Here is a 20,330-nt window from a genome sequence, read left to right as displayed (position 1 = left end):
ATCATCAAGGAAAAAAATCCTCATGCTCTTGTCTTTATTACCCCCCACACACCTTTTTCTGGGAAGAGAAGGAACATGAGGAACTGTAGGTGGGTAGCAGGGGCATGCAGAATGTGAGGAACCGGCAGAGGACACAGTGACTCTAGGGAGAAGAGAGGGAGAAATAAACGTACACAAAGATAACCAAAAAGAGACGCCAGCAAGGAGCTACAGTTCGGGTTCCTGCTGTGGAACTGACTCATTTTAAATCTCCAGAATTAAAGATGAAGAGAACACCCTGTCTATCCCTTCTCAAATTGTCATTTACCAGTATGACTTCCTTTTGTCTTGAGTAGTGAACTGCTATTTCTTCTGTGCCTCATCCTTACATCTGTACACATCAGTGCTGACGGACTCTGCACAGACCTCGCAGACCAGGGACAGCACCCAGGGAGTCGCTGGCCAGTGAGAGTGGAGGGTGTAGCACTGTGTTCAGAGGAGTCTCCAGCCCCCCTGGGAAGCTGCTCAGTGGGAAGGGGGCTGGGATGGGCTCCTGCTGTCTGTCACTGGCCTGAGCAGGGGCATTGTGATGGGAGCCTTCCCGGTGGTGCCATCCACACTACAGCAGAAGCCTTCATTTAACTCAGGCTGGGGAACTCACAGACATTAATCCAGTTGCCAAAAGCCACAGAGCTATTACGTATCTTACCAATTTATTATTTTAAAAAAAGTTTTTGGATCAGGGAAAGAATGAGATTAAGAGAATTAACCATCCAGAAAATGAAAAACTATCTGCCTTCAAGGTGTTTGGAATTGAAATAAGCCTTCCTGAAGCCCTTTGTTAGACACTTAATCAAAATTGCTAGGAGATCTGATTGGTCCTCTCAGAGCCAAACATGCAGAGAAGCCTGGGGACCTTCTCGCCAGTTTCAGAGGAATTTCCAAGCCTGTGATGTTAGAGACTTTTCTTCCAGGAGAAAATTTTTCTTCATGCTTGGATGAAGGGATAAAGAGATATGAAAAGATTTTAAAGTGTTATTTCCCTTGGATTATGGACCTTTGAATTTAACTTTAGAATCTTTTAAATGACAGTTCACAAATGTTATTTTTAAAAGTTCTCCTTTTCACAATATACTGAAAAAAAAAAAGTCCGAAATGGGAATTGGACATGGTTTTAACTAATCATGGTAGCAGGCAGTGGTCTCAATTCCAGAATAAATTGCATATTATAACAAATTCAACTAAAAGACTGTGGTGACATGCTGTGAGGGAACTCTGGCCCCCAAACCTCCTCCTTACTTGCCTGAGAATTTACAATGAAACATTCCGAAGTTATTTTTGAAAATAATAATATTCTTGGGTGATATGTCATTTCAAGTTCATCGTTAGCTAATAACAAAGGAAGAAGAAAGGCGAGTGGTGCGGTGACGGGATTTATTACCAGCTGTGGAAGAAGACAAGGGAGTGAAAGAACTGTCCTCAGACAGCAGCTGCAAAAGTTTTACCGCCCAAAGGTGGAGTTCACTGTTTCAAGACTGCCTCTGACTCTAAAATGTTCAACTGACCATAGGTCTTCTATATCTAAAGACACAATAACATTAAGAAGCCGATGAGAACCATCCTCATAAGTAAACCTTCAAGATGCCTTTGGAAAATAGCAAAGGGAAAAGAAAAGAGAAAAACCAATGTAAGAAAGTGTAGGAGTGCCTTCTCTCCAACATTTCTGAGAGAAGATGGGCGTTGAAAGCCTCAAACAAAATGCTGCCCCAATCTCACTTGGCTAATTTTAGTTATCTTGGTTCATGCCTATGATTCATCCCTAAAGCTGTGAATTGCTGAGGAGGAAGGAGGAAAAATTGACTTAAATGTCAGAGCAGTAGGAACAAAAATATAGTTTCTTTTTTGGTGAACCAGAATTCCAGAATATGGGGATCTTTGTTCTCCGGAAAGACTATATGCTTCAAACTTCTAGAAAAATAATTATCTCCAGTCAAAACATCATCAAGGAATAAGACACAGCACTGATTATGAGTGATGTCATATCTCAATTTTTGCCTTTATAGCGTACTTCCCTCTTCTTCTTATGTACCTTCTTAAATCCCATTAAACTAGAAATCACTAATAATCATATGTATTTGAGTATGATGGAAGCTTAATATGTAGACTATAATGAGAGATGGAACTCCTAAAGCAGGTGAGGAAGAAATGAATGGAGACAAATGGAACTATGAGAAATAAATTTGGAGGATGGGATGGTAGCACCAAAAAGAAAGACATATTAGAATGGTCAGATGTTGTTTTGCCTCCTAAAGAATAGGGGGGCAACAGAAGTGGTTTGGTAAAACCCCAACCTAACTCAAGAAAAAGTTTTTCAATTTAAGAGGTGTCCTCTAAAAAATTGGCTATCATTTTGAATTTCCATAGGTTTAGAGGACAAAAATACAAGTCACTAACTCTTACACTCTGCTCAATGACTAATTTCACTGTCTGAAGCGCTGACCCTCTCTACCATCAGCTTAGCCACTGTGTGTTGGTCTCTTTTTACTCTTAAAGCTTGTGAGCAGTGAAAGAAATATATGATAGTTGCAAAAATAGGGTCCAAGGCATTAAAAGATGTTATGTAGAAGGCAACATGCAAAAGGAAAATTCCCAATGACTTGAGAGCAGATTCCTTATAGCCCTGAAACTCTGAGGACAGCAGCTCCAAGGTACAAGTTAGAATGTGATTTCTGCACATATCCCTGTCCCTGGCCTCCTCTGAGCTCTCCTCACCTTCCTTCTGGCTCTGTTCCTTTCTGTTTTCCTCATACCTGGGTACTACGGTGAACACCAGCAGTCACTGTACCTCATCACCTGAGACCCAAAGTGTAATTCAGCTGATGCGACAAATGCATCCTGTCAGGTAACCTAACGGGATCCTGAGGAGGTAGATGGGACTCCGGAGGTTGGGAGTCCTGCTGCTTGGTTTTCATATGAGGAAACTGAGATCGTGAAGGTCCAAGTGACTTTCTTGCTCAAAGCATTCCTTCCTTAGCATCTTTTGGAAGATGTCAATGCCATGGCTGCAACTGTCTGTTGTTGTCACTCACTATGGAGAGATACTTTAAAGTCCGTAGAAAATATTTGCCAGAAGGGTCCTTAGCTACCCTCATTTCTTGCCACCTTGGCCCACTGCCTTTACATATCCAGTTCTTTTCACACTGTGTGTGTATATTTAATTTTCTGAGCTTCTGTGAGCTGTGCCAAAGTACAATGAATACCTGTTTCTATTTTTCATTTCCATGATCAATTTTTACCTTTTGTGGTAGTGTTATGGGTTGAATTGGGTTCTCCATATAGCTATATCGAAGTCCTAACCCCCAATACTTGTGAATGTGACCTTACTTGAAAATAGGGTCTTCGAAGGTTTAATCAAGATAAGGTCACCAGGGAGGGCCCTAATCCAATGTCACTGATGTCATAAGAAGTCAGCCGCATGCTGACAGAGGCAGAGATCAAAACACTGCAGCTTCAAGCCAAAGAATGCAAGGATAGCAGGTTACAACCAGAAGCTAGGAAAGGAGGGTCCTCTGTAGGTTTAGGAGGGTGGCCCTGCTGACACCTTGACTTCCAGCTTCCAGTTTTCGGAACTGTGAGATAATACATTTCTATTGTTTCAAGCCACCCAGGCTGAGGTACTTTGTTAGGGCAGCCTAGGAGGTGGGCACATGCAGACAGGAAGGCAAACGGGAAGGTGCTGGAAGTGAAAGGAAAGGAAGAAGAGCTTCCTTCTTGGGATGTTTTACTAATGTCATCGGTTACTAGTTTTTTATTGAAATCATCCATAGTGGTTTCACATGATCCCTTAAAAAAATATTGCTGAGGGGACTTTCCCTGTCTACTTCCTTAAAATATAATGTAATTTGCTATTTAAATAAATTCATCATAGAATGGTCAGCCGCTTTTCAGTGTTCTAGGTTATAATCTAGCTTGTTTTCCCTACTTCGATGGCTTTGGTGTTCTTCTGTTTTATTTATTATGTCTTTTAATCTTATTTTGTGGTGTAATATAAACACAGGAATAGTAATTTGTATTTCCTGAAAATATGTAATTAAAGGCACTTAACAAACATGAATTACACATAATATATTTTTCAGGTCCAAATAATGAGCTACCTGATTCTGTGCTCCAAGCTCTGATTTAATTTCCATAAATAAAATTAAAAATTAAACATGGCCTTGCTTAAAATAACCAATTTCAGTAGCTTACTTTGTAAACCTGTTCTCTGTTTACAAATGGCACAAATGGAGGTAAGGACTACTTATCATCATATTTTTTGTGTGACCAAATTTAAAAGTGTATATCAAGAACTTTCACATATCACCTGATTTTAAAGCATGGCCACATTCTAAAAGCTTCTCCAAGATAATCTGATCTATTATATTATTCAATTATCTGTAAAATTCAAGGGTCTTTTAAGGGAGAGGTCCCTCATAGACCTAGTGGTTAAACAAATGTGCGAAAGTTGGGATACATGGATCTTCTCATTGACCAGATATTTTAATTCCTTTCAGAATTAAAAGCCACTCTGAATGATTTCAAATTCTTTTTCTTGGATGTTGGGGGTTCAGCTTATGATCTATGTAGAGTACCTGGATGCCCATTTCTTTGAAAGCACAGGGATATACAAGTCCGACCTAATGTCAAAATCAATAGACCAGTCAATGAATCACATTGCTCCATCTACAGAATGCTTTCTGTCCTATTTACTCTAGGTTTCACGCAATCTGTTCCTAGGTAATAACAATACAAGGACCTGGGCTACCAGAAGAAGTACAGTGTTAGAAACACTTACTTGAGTGTGGTGAGTTCTGTAAGGGATGGCTGAGTAGCCTTGAGATAGCTTTCTCTTCGTGCAGCAACTTTGGGTGAAGGCTTGGGACTTGTGTCCGAGTCACCACTGTCTTCATCGCCCATGGCTTTGATATAGCTGCCACTTCGCATTCTTCGGCATGGAATTTCATCGTCTTTACCTCGAGGGGTATACCCTGTCCATTCATCTTGAGGAACCTATTCAGATATAAAACAGATCATTCATTTTTTTAAAAATAAAACCCTACATTTTTCTTTTCTTTTGTTTTTTTTTGGGAGAGTATGACCTTAAATATGGGTAATAGAGATAATTACCTAAAACTTTAGACATTAACTTTTCAATAATGGTGTTTTACTATAACTAGTTTGAAAACATTTTGAATACATGCAAATCCACGAGTCAATCTTTAAAAAAACCTGTGTATTAGGAAAAATGAAAATTATTGACTCTAATTTACTCATACTTCTCTGTTTTCATGCTGAGAATAATTGAGTCAGGCATAAGAATGCCATTGGAGAGGAGTCCAATTATTTGTTTTCAATTGTCATTTAAAATTCAAACATGTTTTGTTGTGTTGATATCTTCTCTGAACCTTCCATCTCTGTAACTCATACCCAGTTTTTCTTCTTCCTAAACCAGTGGGGTATACCAGCTGCATTGACTTCCCAGTCTCCTGTTCTTTTTGAACCCTCTTAATTTGGATTCAGACTCCACAGGTCTGCTCAAACACACTTTAAAGGTTACCAATGATCTCCTCATGAAAGCTAGTGGCATTTTCTTATTTTAAATTATTACTGACCTCTACATATATGCACACACCACCACCACCACCACCACCACCATCTCTTAAGAGTTTCTGTACTTACCTGGTATAGCTACTACTGTATTTATCTGAATTGTTACTTTCCTCTTGTTTTGCTGAATCCTATTCTAAGTCCCTAATTGTGGGCACCACACAAGATAACATTCTCCATACATTGTTCTTTCTTCTTCCCATAGCATTTCCTTTGTGGTCAGCAGAGCACTATACTTTATAACTTTGTCTTTAGTTCCTCTTAGATTTTCCACTTCAACATGGACTCAACCTAAGTTCTCGTTCCTCCTCCATTTGGTAAAAGAAATGCAGGCTTATCACTCTTTATACACATTAAGAAGTAACAGCCTACAGTGCACAGGGCTTAATTTAAAAAGATGGGGGAGTCTGGTTCTTGCCCTCAACATGTTTATAACAGAGATGAGAAGACAAAGCATAAATAAATTTGAGAACAGTTCCAAATCAACATGTTAGCAAGTTTAAGATATGGTGCCATAAATGGAAACTGGCCCAATTTGCAATGAGAAATTAAGAAGGTATTTAATATTTTGATGCTAACCATTTACTGATGATCTATTAGATAATACAATGTTTCATTATTAAAATTTAACTATGCTAAGCAATTTGTTTATAGGATCTTATTTAATCAACACCACAACTCTGTGCATTTTTCTGCATTTATTAGATGTGAAGCAGGAGCTCAGATAGCTTAAGAAGTTTGCCAAAGAACATATAGCTAGTAAATGGCAGCACTTGGACTTAAAGCATTTTGGTTTAACATCAAAGATCAGAATTTACTTATGGCCAACTTTATGATTAATAACATGTGAATCTTAACACTTAACATACACATATTGTACATTAATTTCTAAATGTTATAGGTTCTAAGAAGTGAAAATAGATGTTCCACTAAAAACACTGTCCTTTCTCCCTTAAATTATAAATTTATCCATATAATTTGAAAGCTTATGTTTAGAAACATCAGACTGAAGAGTTGCTACTGTTCAGGGACCTAAAGACAGTTGTTTACAGCTTCTAATCCTGAAAAGTACCAACAAAGTATGATTAAGTTTCACTGTGCAGCTTGTTTATTTTATTAAACAAATTCTTAAATCATGCTGTCTATGTGCAGGCACTGTTCTAAATGTTTTATAAATGTTAACTCTTTGGATCCACACAGCTGAGAGGTAGTATTACTATTGTCCCCATTTTACAAATGAGGACACTGAGGTTATGTAACTGGCCCAGAGTCCCAGCTGTGAAAGGGAGGGCTCCAAACCAGCAGCTCCTGAGGCCTTGCTGTTGAGCACTATTTGATGCTGTCTCTCCACACTATGATTAGTAGTACCTACAGAACTGAATAATTATAGTCCCATGACACCTTTGTAATCCATCACATCTGATGCACTTGCCACTTATTAATTACGGTAGTAACAATGTACATATTTTACTTTTATAGCTAAAAAGCATCAGTGTCACCATAGCAATAGGGGAGATTTCTTAGGGAAATTGTAAATGTTGTGAACAGTCTTGTCTTCCTTCAACTGGTAGATGACTCACTGCAATGATATGATCATCTTCAGAACCTTATTATTGGCTTAGCAATCACATTTTATATATTTAGTATAGCTGAGAGTCATAGACTATGCCTAAAACATTTCTGTTTCTCAGTTCATAGGTATTACTCTCCAGCATATGTCAGAGACTAATGACAAACTTATTAGCTCATATCACTTATGAAACAAAACATGGCAAATTTTTGTTTTGGTGTTTTCTCCAAAGTCAGTTTATGGCAGAAACTTGGACTTGGACTAGAAACATGCTGTGATTACTGAGACGGGAACTAGCTGCAGTATTTAATTAGTATATCTTTCAATTAAACATAATTTTCAAATGACAGCAGCTAAAAAGTTGTAAGTAAGTGACTTATATTGGGAATGGATTTAAAATTAATATGTTATTGATATACCTAATGATAGTCTATAACAAGATTACATATAAAAAATACAGAAATCAGTTCCAGGAAAAATGTATAGAAACAGAAAATCAAGACCTTGGAGAAAAAAATACTGTTGCTGAAGATTAACGGCCAACAAAATAGCTATAATTGTGCTACAGTTTTTATTCCAAGTCTCTTAAACTCTAAAGTGAAAGGGAAGACAGTTGTTGGGTACACAGTTTCCAAGAAAGCACATGAGTTTGTAAGATGAAATATTATCCAGAGCATTAAATGTTATCCCCTTTTGATTGAAAAGAAAGGAAACTCATGGCTATAGCTACTATTGTGATCTCTTCAAAGGTTGCTATGCCCTTCTGCTTCAGTTGCACAGAGAAAAAAGATTTAGGGAAATAAAAAAAAAATAACCTTGCAGCTGTCTGAGATAGCTTTTATTATTACTAGTTCTAGTAGTTTAAAGAAATGGATGGCAAGAGAAGGAAGCTGGAACAGGTAGTAGAGCAGCCTGGTCACTTGTTGATGGCAGGCTAGCCAGCTGTCCTGCTTTTCTGCACCAACTTAGGGGCTGGCTGGATCCAACAGAACCCAGTGATAACATAAATGTAATAAAGGTTAGGTTAAACAATAGTTATGGGTTAAAAAAAAAGAGGATAATTTGCTTTTTAATGTATATGTTTAGGCATTAAAATTCCAACAGAGAGCTTTATTTTTGATAACATGAAATGAGGATTGGTATAAATCCTTCTATTTCAGGTATAGCCAATCTATAACTTAAACCACATGTCATCATTCAGAAGTACAGAAGACCTACCTCTGACCAAGGAGTGGCCATGACCAGTGCTATTATTCTCTAATTAAAGAATGAGGATGTTTTATTAACTGAAATAGAATCAGGGGCACTGAGTGATAGCCATTCTAATGATGTCTACAGTCAACAGAGTCACAGAACAAGGAAAAATTAAACACAGCTTCATGAGCCATGCTTCCATTTCCTGAGCCTCCCTCTCTTTCTCTCTCTTTGCCTCTCTCCCTTTTTCCTTTACTCTTGCAAGTATTATTTTGCTTGTTTATTTTCTAGCCATTGTCTGAGTGCCAGGGATATATGATAGTGAACAGTACAAATGCTGATCCCATGTTATTGAGCTTACATTCTAGAAGAAGAGCAGGAAGAGATAGATAATAGACAATTTCACCAATAAATGAACAAGGTAATTTCAGAAACCATAAATGTCTCAAAGAGAGTTCAGGGAAGAACTTCCAGGCAGAAGGATCAGTCCGTGAGAAGTCTCTAGAGTAGGAATAAGCTTGGTGTCATCAAAGCCTGGGAAAAATACACCAGCGTGGCCAGAGAGCACTCAGCGAGAGGGCAGCAAACAGAGCAGAGGCTGAGGGGCCAGGACCAGAGCTCATAGGCTCTCCTAAGCCCACTTCTAAAGTTTCTTCAAGGTTAAATTCAGCAGTCCCAAAGTTCCCTCCATTGCTCCAGCCTAAATTGATCTCCTTTAGGAAATCGATGGCATATATCATCTTCATAAGGGGTCAGCAAATTATAGTTCACAGACTAAATCCAGCTTGCCATCTGTATTTGTAAATAAAGTATTATTGGTGTACAGCCATGTTCATTCATTAGATATTGACCATGGCTGGTGTCCAGGTACAAGGGCAGAGCTGTGATGGAAATTGTGTGGCCCCAAACCAGATCCACATGTTCAGTTTGAGTACTTAGTTTGCATAACCACACAATGGCATTTGCATACATTACTTGTTTGTGTTTCTGTGTCATTTCTCCAAATATCCAGCAAACTCACCAGAGTCGGAGAAGCAGTATTGCTGAGAGGTCGGTACCTGGGCTCAGCAATCAGACTGCCCAGGTTTGAGTTCCCATAGGGACAGCAACATGGTCCAGTTAATGAATTCCTCTATGACTCAATTCCCTTGTTTGTTCTCCACATCACAGAGTTATTTGTGGATTAGGTGAGGGAATGCCCACAGGCACACAGGCGGTGCTCAGGAAAGGTCTGTGCTGTGGGAGTTCTGCACTTCTCACAGCAGGCAGCGTGGCTCCGAACACACCGATGCTCTCTCGAGATGAATGGCATCGGCTTTCCAACAAGCCTGATGCTCTGTTCAATTTTCTTTGGTAATGGAGGGGCAAAAATAATTGAAATATAGCAATCAGAAACGTAAATTCCTAATATGTTGTCTACTCCCATTATTTTCAAGAGAGAGGTCCCATCAGGAAGCACTGCACAGATCTCTGTCCTGTGGACGTATTTCTATCCTGCAGGACTGAGGGGCAGCCTGCATCCTTGGGCCTCTTAGCTTGTCTGGCTTTCCAGTGTTCAAATCTCAAATTCCTCCTTCTGGTTAACAAAGCAGAAATCTTAGGGAAGAAGGAGCATCCATGGGAACTATTTTAATATTTGTATTTTTTAGAAACCTTGAACCTAGACCTATGTGTTCCAGAGGCATGAGGACTATTAAGAACAACATCTTGAGAGAGAGGCTCTGGGTTTCATGAAGGTTCTGCTTTGCTCAGCTCTTTGTCACAGAGGTGGGGGAAAAATATGTCAGAAAAAGTAAAGGGGACAAGTTTCTTACGGTTTATCTCCCTATTTCTAGGGCCTAGTACAGTGCCAGAAACAGACAATGTGACACTGAATGAATTAATGAATTCCAGCACTAACTTTGCTTCCACCCACTGTATGTGACCTTGGATGAGTCACTTCATCTCTGACAGTCTTTCCATGTAAAATGGGGAGAAAAATAGATATTTAATAAAGATAGATAATGCATGTGAATATAGTTGTGAACTTTAAAGCACCATACAGATCTGAGATTAAAGGCTAGAAATCAGTCTTCTCATGTCTACATTTTAAGTATGGCCAGCTGTAAATATCTTGTGAATTAAAAAGCAGTGGCATTTTAACTGATGAACTTCCAATCATTAAAGTAGATATTCTAGTATAAGAATATAAATGCAAGTGGAATATATATGTAACCCTGTGTAAAAATATAAAAACTTCATATATATGAAAATTATATATATATATATAAATTTCATCTAGATATCTGTCTTTTATAGTAAAAATTTGCTCTCCCAACTTGGCCCGCAGGCACAAAAATATATTTAATTTTCTTCTAAGACCTTTGGAAGTGGATTCTCTTCAGGAGCAGAACTCCCCCCTCCCCGTTTAGGCTTCCCCAAACTCAATTAAAACAGGATCACACTAGGTCTGGGAGATCTGTGAGCTAAAGCTATAATAAGCTAGAGGTCCTTAAAAGATCTTTCCCATAGGGAACCTTTAAAGGTGATATAATTCAAGGTAATACCTTCTGTCTAAATGTTTCAAACACTTTGCTGATTTTTTGGGGGGAGGGGGGTGTTACTCCCACTTGGTTAATAAAGTTTCCATTTTAAATAGACAAAGTATTCCTACTATTACCCTTCTTTAGCTTTCCTCTAAGATCCAGATACCATATTTCACTGACAATAAGATACCAGTACAAACCCCACAACATTTTTGGTACCGATAAGAAAAAAATGAACATCAATTAGTTTCTGATATGCCATAGATTGTCTGATACATTCCAATATCAAAGATGCTAAAATGTTGCTCTGGCCAGTGTGGCTCAGTTGGTTGGAACATCATCCTGTACATCAAAAGGTGGTGGGTTCAAACCCTGGTCAGAACACATACCCAAGTTGTGGGTTTGATCCCTGGTTGGGACACATGCGAGAGGCAACCAATTGATGTTTCCCTCTCACACCAATGTTTCTCTCTGTCTTTAAAATCAATTTAAAAAGATGCTATGATGCTAAAATGTTAAAAGTATGGGTTTTAGACTCCAGTAAACACCATTTTAAAGATATGTGCAAAAATAAGAATAAGAAATGGATGTATTCTGGGACAGTAATTAGAAACTTAATGTTCACATTCTTAGTGACAGAATTAATAGCAAATTATCTATATCACACTTTTGCAAAAAAACAGTAAGTATAAATGCAACATAATGTCTCATGATTCTTACTATGAAGGATAAGAAGAGTAAGTATTATAATTTCAGCCTGTGAAGTGAGAAAACTGAGGTCCAGAGAAGTTAGTAGTTAGTCAGGGGTGGCACTGTACTCAAGCTGGGGTCTGCTAGATACATTTCAGGGATTTCCACCCATATTCAGACTTAACTAGCTTGTGAGTAATAATTATTATTTTATGATCATCTAAAGCACATATATTTCAGATAAGAAAACAACTTTCTAGTGTTTAAAGGTCTATCTGGAGCAAAAAAAACCAATAGAATGAATAAAGATTACATGCTTTGAAGTCAAAACTTATAAGATATACTACTTCAGACATGAGAAGGCTTGCTTTTAAAAGGCTCTTTCAAAGCACACATGGTTTGAGTCCCCACGTTGGCCGGGCTATAGTCTTAAAATATAAGTAAAAGTAGACAGAGTCAGATATTCCGTGCCAGTGATGGTCTGAGACAGTGGCTGGGAGATGAAGCCATGTGTGAGTGACTTCTGGAGAGTGAATTATTTCAGGATGGGAAGTTGGATGGTGAGATTTGGAGTAATGAAAATGCGTGAGATTTGGGGAAATCTGAGAGCCACAAAAGGAATGAAGACACTTAGAACGCCGGGACAGCTGAAATGGAGCAGATGTTCGGACATACACCTGGGGAGGCCAGTGCAATACTGTGAGCACTTCTGCACTGCAGAGAATTGGGAGGAAAACTGATGACCCTAAGACTGAGGTGAGATTTAAAGTAAAGTTCTATTTCATCAGGAATTAAAGAAGCTGGGAGAAAGAACTTAGGCATTTGATTGATTAAGTAGAAATAAAGACAATATAGCAAGGCAGAGCAGTGATTAAAATGGTGGAAATCAATTATAGGTTACAAGGCTACCCCTCAGCAGCTATTGATTTCTTCCCAAGCAAAGAGTATCAGTGAAAGCCACCAGGTATGTGAAGGTGCTTGGCTATGGCTGAGGGGCTTCAACCTACCAGGCCTTTCCTGAGCTTGAGGAAAAGTAACTACGAGGAGGAAAATCTGTATTTATGAAAGGAGAGCTAGGGATCAGATATTTAGGGAATAAACTGACATTTATGGAATAATCTCAAAGGGCTGGAACTAATAACTTATACTACTTTATTTTAATCCTTCCAGCAGTCCTATGAAATAGACATAACTACTGTAAAACTGAGCATGGAAATCTAAAATGACTTGCCCAAGGTCATAATAATGAGTAGGAGTCTGCATTTGTCGCCACAAAGAGTTTAATAATATCACCCTGCCTTTGATGAATGTATGTTGACTGAAGGAATGAAAAACTAAACTAAAAAAAAAAAAATTGAGTGCATCACTCAACTGTACTGTTGTTGTTTTTTATAAAATAACAGGCAACTATTAAAATAAACATAAATATGATCTCATCACTGATTTTCTAGCACTGATAAAGAGGGTTTAAAATAATAAATGCTTAAAATAATTATGAAGTAAAACAGTGCCATCTCACCATTTCGTGGCATCCTGACTGATGGTGGCTATCGGTTTGCTCAAACACAAATGGACAATTTGGGGGGCAATCAGAAAACTTATAGGAGAGCCACACCTTTCAAGGATGGCGTTATGGGCCTCCAAACACCCCAGTGGCCTTTCAGCATTTGTAAAATCTCCGCCCTGGACTCCAGTTCCTGCCTACCGCTCTTCACGGAAATGGCTTTAATGTGTTGGCCTTCTAAGCACTTTTAGTGAGCTCTCAGATTCCCTACTCACTCGGCTCCTTCGCATCTTCTTTGCAGCTGGGAGAACTGCTTTCCTGCTCCATACAGCTTTCAACTTGACAAATGCGACTTGGCAAAAATGTCCCTGTAGCCTTTTTAGCTTACTCTTCTCATAGCAAAAGCAGAAAAAAAGAGCAAGAATAGGAAAATTACAATTATGCAACACACAGATTGGTGTTTTCCAATCAGATTTTCCTGGCAACCTCTCTTTCTAACGCCCCTTGAAGCCCGAAGCTTAATTTGCTTCAGATTGCTTGAAAATTACCTTTTCTGGACAAGAGTAAATACCTACCTCTTTTAAAGCAGGGCATTTGCCTTTTGCCACACCTCCCTCCAAATAACATTTTTTAATGCTCTTGAAAAGAACTTTGTAAATAGTCCTCTGCAATGGTGATTTGTTCCCTATGATCCTATGGGATTATTCTCACCCATGGACATTTATAGGTATCTACAGGGTACCCAGAACCATAGCAGGTGCCAGGTAAATACACCAAAGTATTTCATGAAACAGTCTCAAAGAAGTTTACAAGTTTGAAGTGGATCAGGCAAATCTGGGGGATGGATGAAGAAAAAGAGTAAAAACAGTTTTAAAGCAAGTCAAGCTGAGTTGAGTGCTAAATTCCAGGACTCCTGAATTACCTGTTGTGTTTGTAGTTTGTTTTTATAAAGCCTCTTCCCTGGTGGTTAAACAGTTAGGAGCTGACTGTATGTGTGAGAAGTGCACGGATGCCGCTGAAAAATGGCACTGCAGGAGAAAGGCAGAGGCGCAAGGGACATGACCCTCTGAGGAGGGAAGGGAATCCATGGGCCTTTGGGGGCTGGTAGAAAATGTTACTGAGGTGATGGTTGACATCAAAGGGGGCACCATTGTCGGAAAGATGCCCTTGTGATATCATATCAAGAAATAATAACTAAGATACTACACTCTGGTATGATGTAGGGACAGAGGAGGAAAATGATTTTTATTCATCATCCACCCTGTATTTTGACTGTAGTGGACATTGGTAGGTTGTGCTACCTACTCCCACTTTTGGTTCTTGTAGTCAAATCTCCGTAATTTTGCTTTGGGTGAACTTTCTTCCTCCCACTCGAGGTCCATGTATTTTAGGAGTAACACAGGAGTTGGGCTCAGCCAATCAGCACATCACATTCCCCAGCTCCCCGGCTCAGTTCAGGGCTGAGTTTGTGATGTAAGCCTGATCAATCAGCAAGTGCCTCTGGACCTTGTAATTCTGGGACAAAGATATTTCCTCTTATGCAGTGTATCAATAGGGTTGCAATTAGCTTTAGGACTTGCTGGTAGCCATTTATAATCCTTAATACACAAACATTTTCTCATATAATACAAAAACTCTTAACTGTTATTAATTCCATTGCAAAGATGAGAACATTGAGATTTAATGCCATTAAATAATTTACACCAAATTTTACAGCTAGTAAAATCATAGTCAGAACTGAAAGGCAGGTTTGTCTCACTCAAATTTCTATGCTGTTTTCATGATACCATGTTGCTGTCTATAAGACTCAAAATTTAGTAACAATAATTGTTCATTAAACATAAAAAGAGTTGGGTTTCTGGGAGATACAATGCTATATAACATTTTGAGACTCGTAACAAGCAGTGAGGGTTAGATGTTTGGAAGAACCAAAAGACTTTAAAAAGTAATGTCCACAGAACACCCATCACCCAGCAGTTACAGTTTGGCTACAAGTTTTAGTAAAACACAAGAACACAAAAGTCTAAAAGATAACAAGATAAAAATGACAGAGGTTTAGGTCTATGGTAAATATATTTATTTTTGTATTTTATATTTATTTTTACTGACTATATAGAAGCTAAGCTAATTTAGAGCCTTTCCTTAGTTTTTAATGAAACTGTTCATTTTTAACCCATCTTTCTGGCATATTGAAGGCCTGTTGGCCTGCAGTGGCCATTGTGTTTTTCCACTATAGTAGTCATTAGCGAGGTGTCTGTTTACCACAGTGTTTGAGGTACATTCCCTGAGGCAAACTGGAATTCTGTGTCTGGTGTTCAGAAGTACAGAAGTGGGTAGAAGGTTAGAGATCTTCCTCCTGGGATCAATGAAAACCCAGATGTAAAATATCATCCATAAAACTAAATTTCAGTGTTGGCCAAAATCTTACAACTCTCTCAGCAGGTTGACACCTCACTACTTGTCAAATACTTATGAGTATAAATCTTTCCCTTTAGAACTTAAAATCTTATTATGAACAAATGGTATAGCTAGTTTAGAGTCCATAAAATATCATGCCAGTCATCTCCAGTATTAGTAATTAATAATAGTTAATTTCAGCAAATATTTTCCCTTTAGTTTCTCTATCATTGCTTGATTTTTAGATATAAGTTTCTCAAATGAGGCTATAAATTATTACTATAAATTCAGTGAATCATTAATGTAGCTATTTGGCATCTATAAAGAAAAAGATTATGTACTTAAGATGAGATACAACTCAAAATTTCCTGCTTTTCATCACTATTATATGATTGCTACTCTATATTTGTGCTGTTTGGGCTTTTTATTTCAAGTTACATTCACAATACCTGAAAGTATACTACATTCAAATGGGTCAAAATATAATCTTTTCTTCATGAATCCTGTTCATTCTAATTCAATGAAACCATGTTCTTTTAAATTACGTGAACTTAGTTCTTCATATCTAGGAAGAACTGAATAATATTCAGGGTGTCCTTAATATACAATTCCATTTTAATAACTGTCATACTAGAAAGTTGTTTCTTGAGGATTTGCACTTTAAGCCTAGATTCCAAACCACTTCTGCTAGGCAGCATGATGTGTAGAACTAACAGGAGTTGTCACACAAGCATGTGCAGAGGAGTGTGGTATACTCTGGAGCTACTGGGTCAGCATTTCCAAATTAGCTCAAGCTCCACTAAAAAGAAGTGTCCCAACTGGAGTGTTCATTGTAGGGTTTGAAGTGAGTTTCCTTAGACAAAAATTTATTATGGTATTCTCTTACTTCACTCAATGGTTAAGCTGGAATTAAAATACCATTTGTTTTATGACTTTTCCAAAATACTTTAAAAGCATATTATTGTGAATCAGGGGCTGCTTTAGATACTAAGGACATAGCAATGTATAAACAGAAAAAAATATGCCTTCCTGGGGAATGAGAAACACAGACATCAATAAAATAAGTAAAAGGTATGTTAGATGATGATGCGTGCCATGGAGAAAAAGAAATCAGAGTGTGTATGTGGAGGAGGGAGGGTATGGGATATGCAAGGTTAGAGAGCCTGGTCAGTGACGGCCTCATTGCGTAAAGATGGAATGGGGGGAGGGAGTTAGCCCTGAGATCTGTAGGGAGGAGAGTGCTCTAGTCAGAAAGAAGAGTTAATGACAAGGTTCCCAGGGGAGACATGCCTGCACTGCTAACATGCAGAGGCCAGGTGGGTGGAGTGGAGTGGGAGGGGAAGGAAGGTGCGCACAGAGTAATGATGGACAGGTGGGGGGTCCAGATCACATGGACTTTGCAGGCCATTGTAAGGACTGTGGCTCTTACCTAGGGTGATATGGGAATAGATTGGAGGTTTGATGAGAGATGTTACCCATTCTAGTTTAAAAAGATTACTGATTGCTGAATTGAGAATGACTAGAGTAAGGGTGGAATTAGAGGAAAAGTTTGGAGACTCATGCAATAATCCAGATGAGAGCTGAAGGAGAGGAGTGTTGGTAGTACTGAGGGTCAAGAGAAGATAAGGCCAATGTGTTTCTAAATGATGATTTGAACATGGGTTTGAGAGAAAGAAAGGAGTCAAGGATAACTTTAAGGCTTCTTGCCTGATCAACTGGAAAGACTGAATTCCCATTAGCTGAGATGAGGCATATGGGAGGTTCAAACTGGGGGACATAGATGAGGAGCTGTTTGGGACACATTAAGTTTGGGATGCCCATGAGACATCTAAGTAGAGAGGTTGAATAGGGACCTGGATATACAAGTCTGTGAGTTCAGGCAATCTGGGCTGGAAAAAGAAATGTGGGCATTCACATGGCATTTAAAGCTGTGAGAGTGAATGAGGTGACCTAAGAAATGAGTGTTGGTAGAAGAGAGAAACGGCCCAAGTGCTGTGCCCATTCTGCATTGTTCCCACCTAAGGAGATGGGGAGGTAAGAAGGAACCAGTTACCAGTCTGAGAAGGATCAACGAGGTGCATTGCCCTAGAAGCTGAGTGAAGAAAGATTTTCATGGAAGAAGAAGTAATAAATTATCATAGTGATTTTTCCTAGGTCTCGATCCCATTAAATTAGCAATGTTGATTTTACCCCTTAGTCATTAGCTGCTTTATACAAAGGGTTCTGCTGTTCATTAATTAGCTTTATCTTCCAGCAATATGCAAGCTCCTTGAGAGCAAGGCTTTTGTTTTCTTCTTTTATTCTCTCTCTAGAGTGACAGATTTTAAAAAGTTTTTGACTACGTTCATGGTCAGAAATACATCTTAGTTTGGAAACCAGTATGTGCACATGTGCAACTGAAAGAAATAGTTAATCTCTCTGCATTCCACGCACTTTATCTTTTTTTCCATTTTCTTCTATTGTATTCCATTTAATTAAAGATAATGTTGTTCGTGACCCACTGAGTAGATTTCACTAACCACTAATTGGTTGCAACCACTGGTTTGAAAAGCAGTGCTTTTAGAACATCCAGCACAGAGTGCTGCCACATTCATTATTAATCAGAGACAGCGTTATTCATCTTCTTTTCTCCCCAAGCACCACCTTCTGCAAAGCAAATGCTTAATGTGTTCTTGTTGAATGAACAGCTTTGAGATCTTAAAGTAATACTTCTTCAACGGAGTTACCTTTACTTTTACCAATAGTATTTGTGTGGAAGAATATTTCTTAAGAGTGCTCTATCTTCAGCACGAGGACACATAGAAGTGTCTTTTTGAATGGGCCCCTGTGGCCTAGAGTCAGAGAACACTTTGGCCAGAATTAGAGATGCTGACCAGACGGAGCGGGTCCACTCGTTGGGTTTAGTGCCAAATGATGTTGAATGCATTTGCATTTCTTATATATCAACCTTGGGGAACAGGGGCGATGAGGTTAAAAAGATTTTTAAAAAACTAAACTAACTAAATGAATTAATTTTTAAAAACGGCTTTCATTCACATTAGAACAATTATCTTTTCATTCTAATTAATAAGGTATTAGATCTCAAAATGAAACATCTATCATTTAGGAACAGGGAAAAACATTCAATATTCACAACCAAAATATATGGACTGGGACAAAAATCACTAGGAATAACAGGTTTTAGAATTTTGAAACATCCAACTATAGAAATGATGTATAATTAAACCTATACATTTCACTTAAGAAATCTTTATAATAAGAGCTTGGCACATAGTAAGTCCTCAGTAAATGTCAGGTGATGTTTAAGTCCTTCTCCACAGAGAACACCTACAGAAGTGGCACAGAAGGAAGTGGAATATTTTCCACCATGAAATTCTTACTGCTGCAGGTTTTCTCTTATGTGGAAGGAGCATGGTGCAATTACTATAGCACTGATTTTGGAATCAGGTAAATCTGGGTCCAAATCTAAATCTTTTACAAGATATGTGATTTTGGCCCAGTTACCTTAATATCTTTCAATGTTGGTGTTCTCAAACATCAAATGAGGACAGTAACACATACTTCAGGGCCTTACTATAAGGATAAAGATAATATAAAAGTATACATATATATATGCATAAGTATATTATATAAAAACTTGTTTATTGGAATTCAGGTAAGATTTTCTTGTAGAAATCATGTTATAAGTGATAGTTAAATTTCCATGTGGGGTAAACCCCTACAGTGTATTTAATTCATAACAGAGCTGAACCACGAGGGCTATGCAATAGTTCCAAGGCTTTTTCAACCGGGGGTGAGGAGGATTAGTGCACTTGGAGGAATCTCCAGAGGTCTGTGTGCAAGCGACAGTGGGTTTTTTGCTCAGAGAAAAACAGGGAAAAAAAAGAGATTTGTTTTTAAAGAACATGATTGTGTATGTGGTGGGGTGGCAAGTGTGAAATTTATGGGGCAGGCTGGTAGGTCGAAAACTCAGGCAGGAGTTGAAGACATTCTTCAAGCAGAATTTCTTCTGCTTAGGGAGCCTAAGCTTTGCTCTTAGGCCTCTCAACTGATTGGACAAGGTCCACCCACATTATGTAAGATAATCTTTATTTAGAGTCAACTACAGTAAAACCACAATATATTGGACTAAGTTGTGCAAAGGGGTGTCTGTTAATGCCAAAAGATGGTTATATAATAAAATAGGTTTTCTGAATGTGTATGTTAAAAAAATTGACAACTTTGTTAGTTTACCTGTTTTTACTTGTGTAGACATGTTCATGTAATTAAAATTAAGTATGTATAAAAGGTTTAATTTCATAGAAAAGTTTTCTATGTGTATTACTGTAACTTTAAATTTATACTGAATAGGTCTAGTAAATGCATGCATTCATGTCACCATGAGTCAACAGGTGCACATAGCTGGGGCGTGGCTTCGAGCACTTGGGAACATAGGCTAACTGAGCTAACACTGCAGAAAGCTGCGCCACATAACAGCAGAACCAACTACTGCTCCGTTGTGATGTGATCACGTGCTCATCATTCACCACACATTGTTTATGAGTGGTAAATATGTAGACTATAGTTGTTTTTCACATATGACATATGGACCAAAAATTTGTCGGTTAAATCCCAAGTCCATTAAATCCAGGTCCGCAAAATCGAGGATTTACTATATCTTATATGAATTAAATATATCACTAATAAATTATCAAGTGACTAAACGTCTACCCACAATTCAAAGGCCTACTTGGGTTGTCCAAGTCTCAGAGCAAGTTATAAACTATCTTCATTCTACTTCTATTTGAAGTATTTAGAAAATTTAGAATTACATAGTTAATAACCT

General features: G+C 38.3%; 1 protein-coding gene across 8 annotated transcripts in view; it reads right to left on the bottom strand.

Moving 5' to 3' along the window:
• The window catches only part of DLGAP1 (DLG associated protein 1), a 329,410-nt gene that overhangs the window by 260,053 nt on the left and 49,027 nt on the right, over positions 1-20,330 (bottom strand). For all 8 annotated transcript variants that reach the window (XM_036245132.1, XM_036245131.1, XM_036245139.1 and 5 more), the window contains exon 2: positions 4,814-5,028. In XM_036245132.1, the coding sequence (XP_036101025.1) occupies positions 4,814-5,028 (215 nt within the window). The remainder of the gene's footprint in view (positions 1-4,813; positions 5,029-20,330) is intronic.

This window comes from Molossus molossus, unplaced genomic scaffold (assembly GCF_014108415.1).
Source record: "Molossus molossus isolate mMolMol1 unplaced genomic scaffold, mMolMol1.p scaffold_m16_p_6, whole genome shotgun sequence".
NCBI lineage: Eukaryota > Metazoa > Chordata > Mammalia > Chiroptera > Molossidae > Molossus > Molossus molossus.
This window is presented reverse-complemented; position numbering and strand designations above follow the sequence as displayed.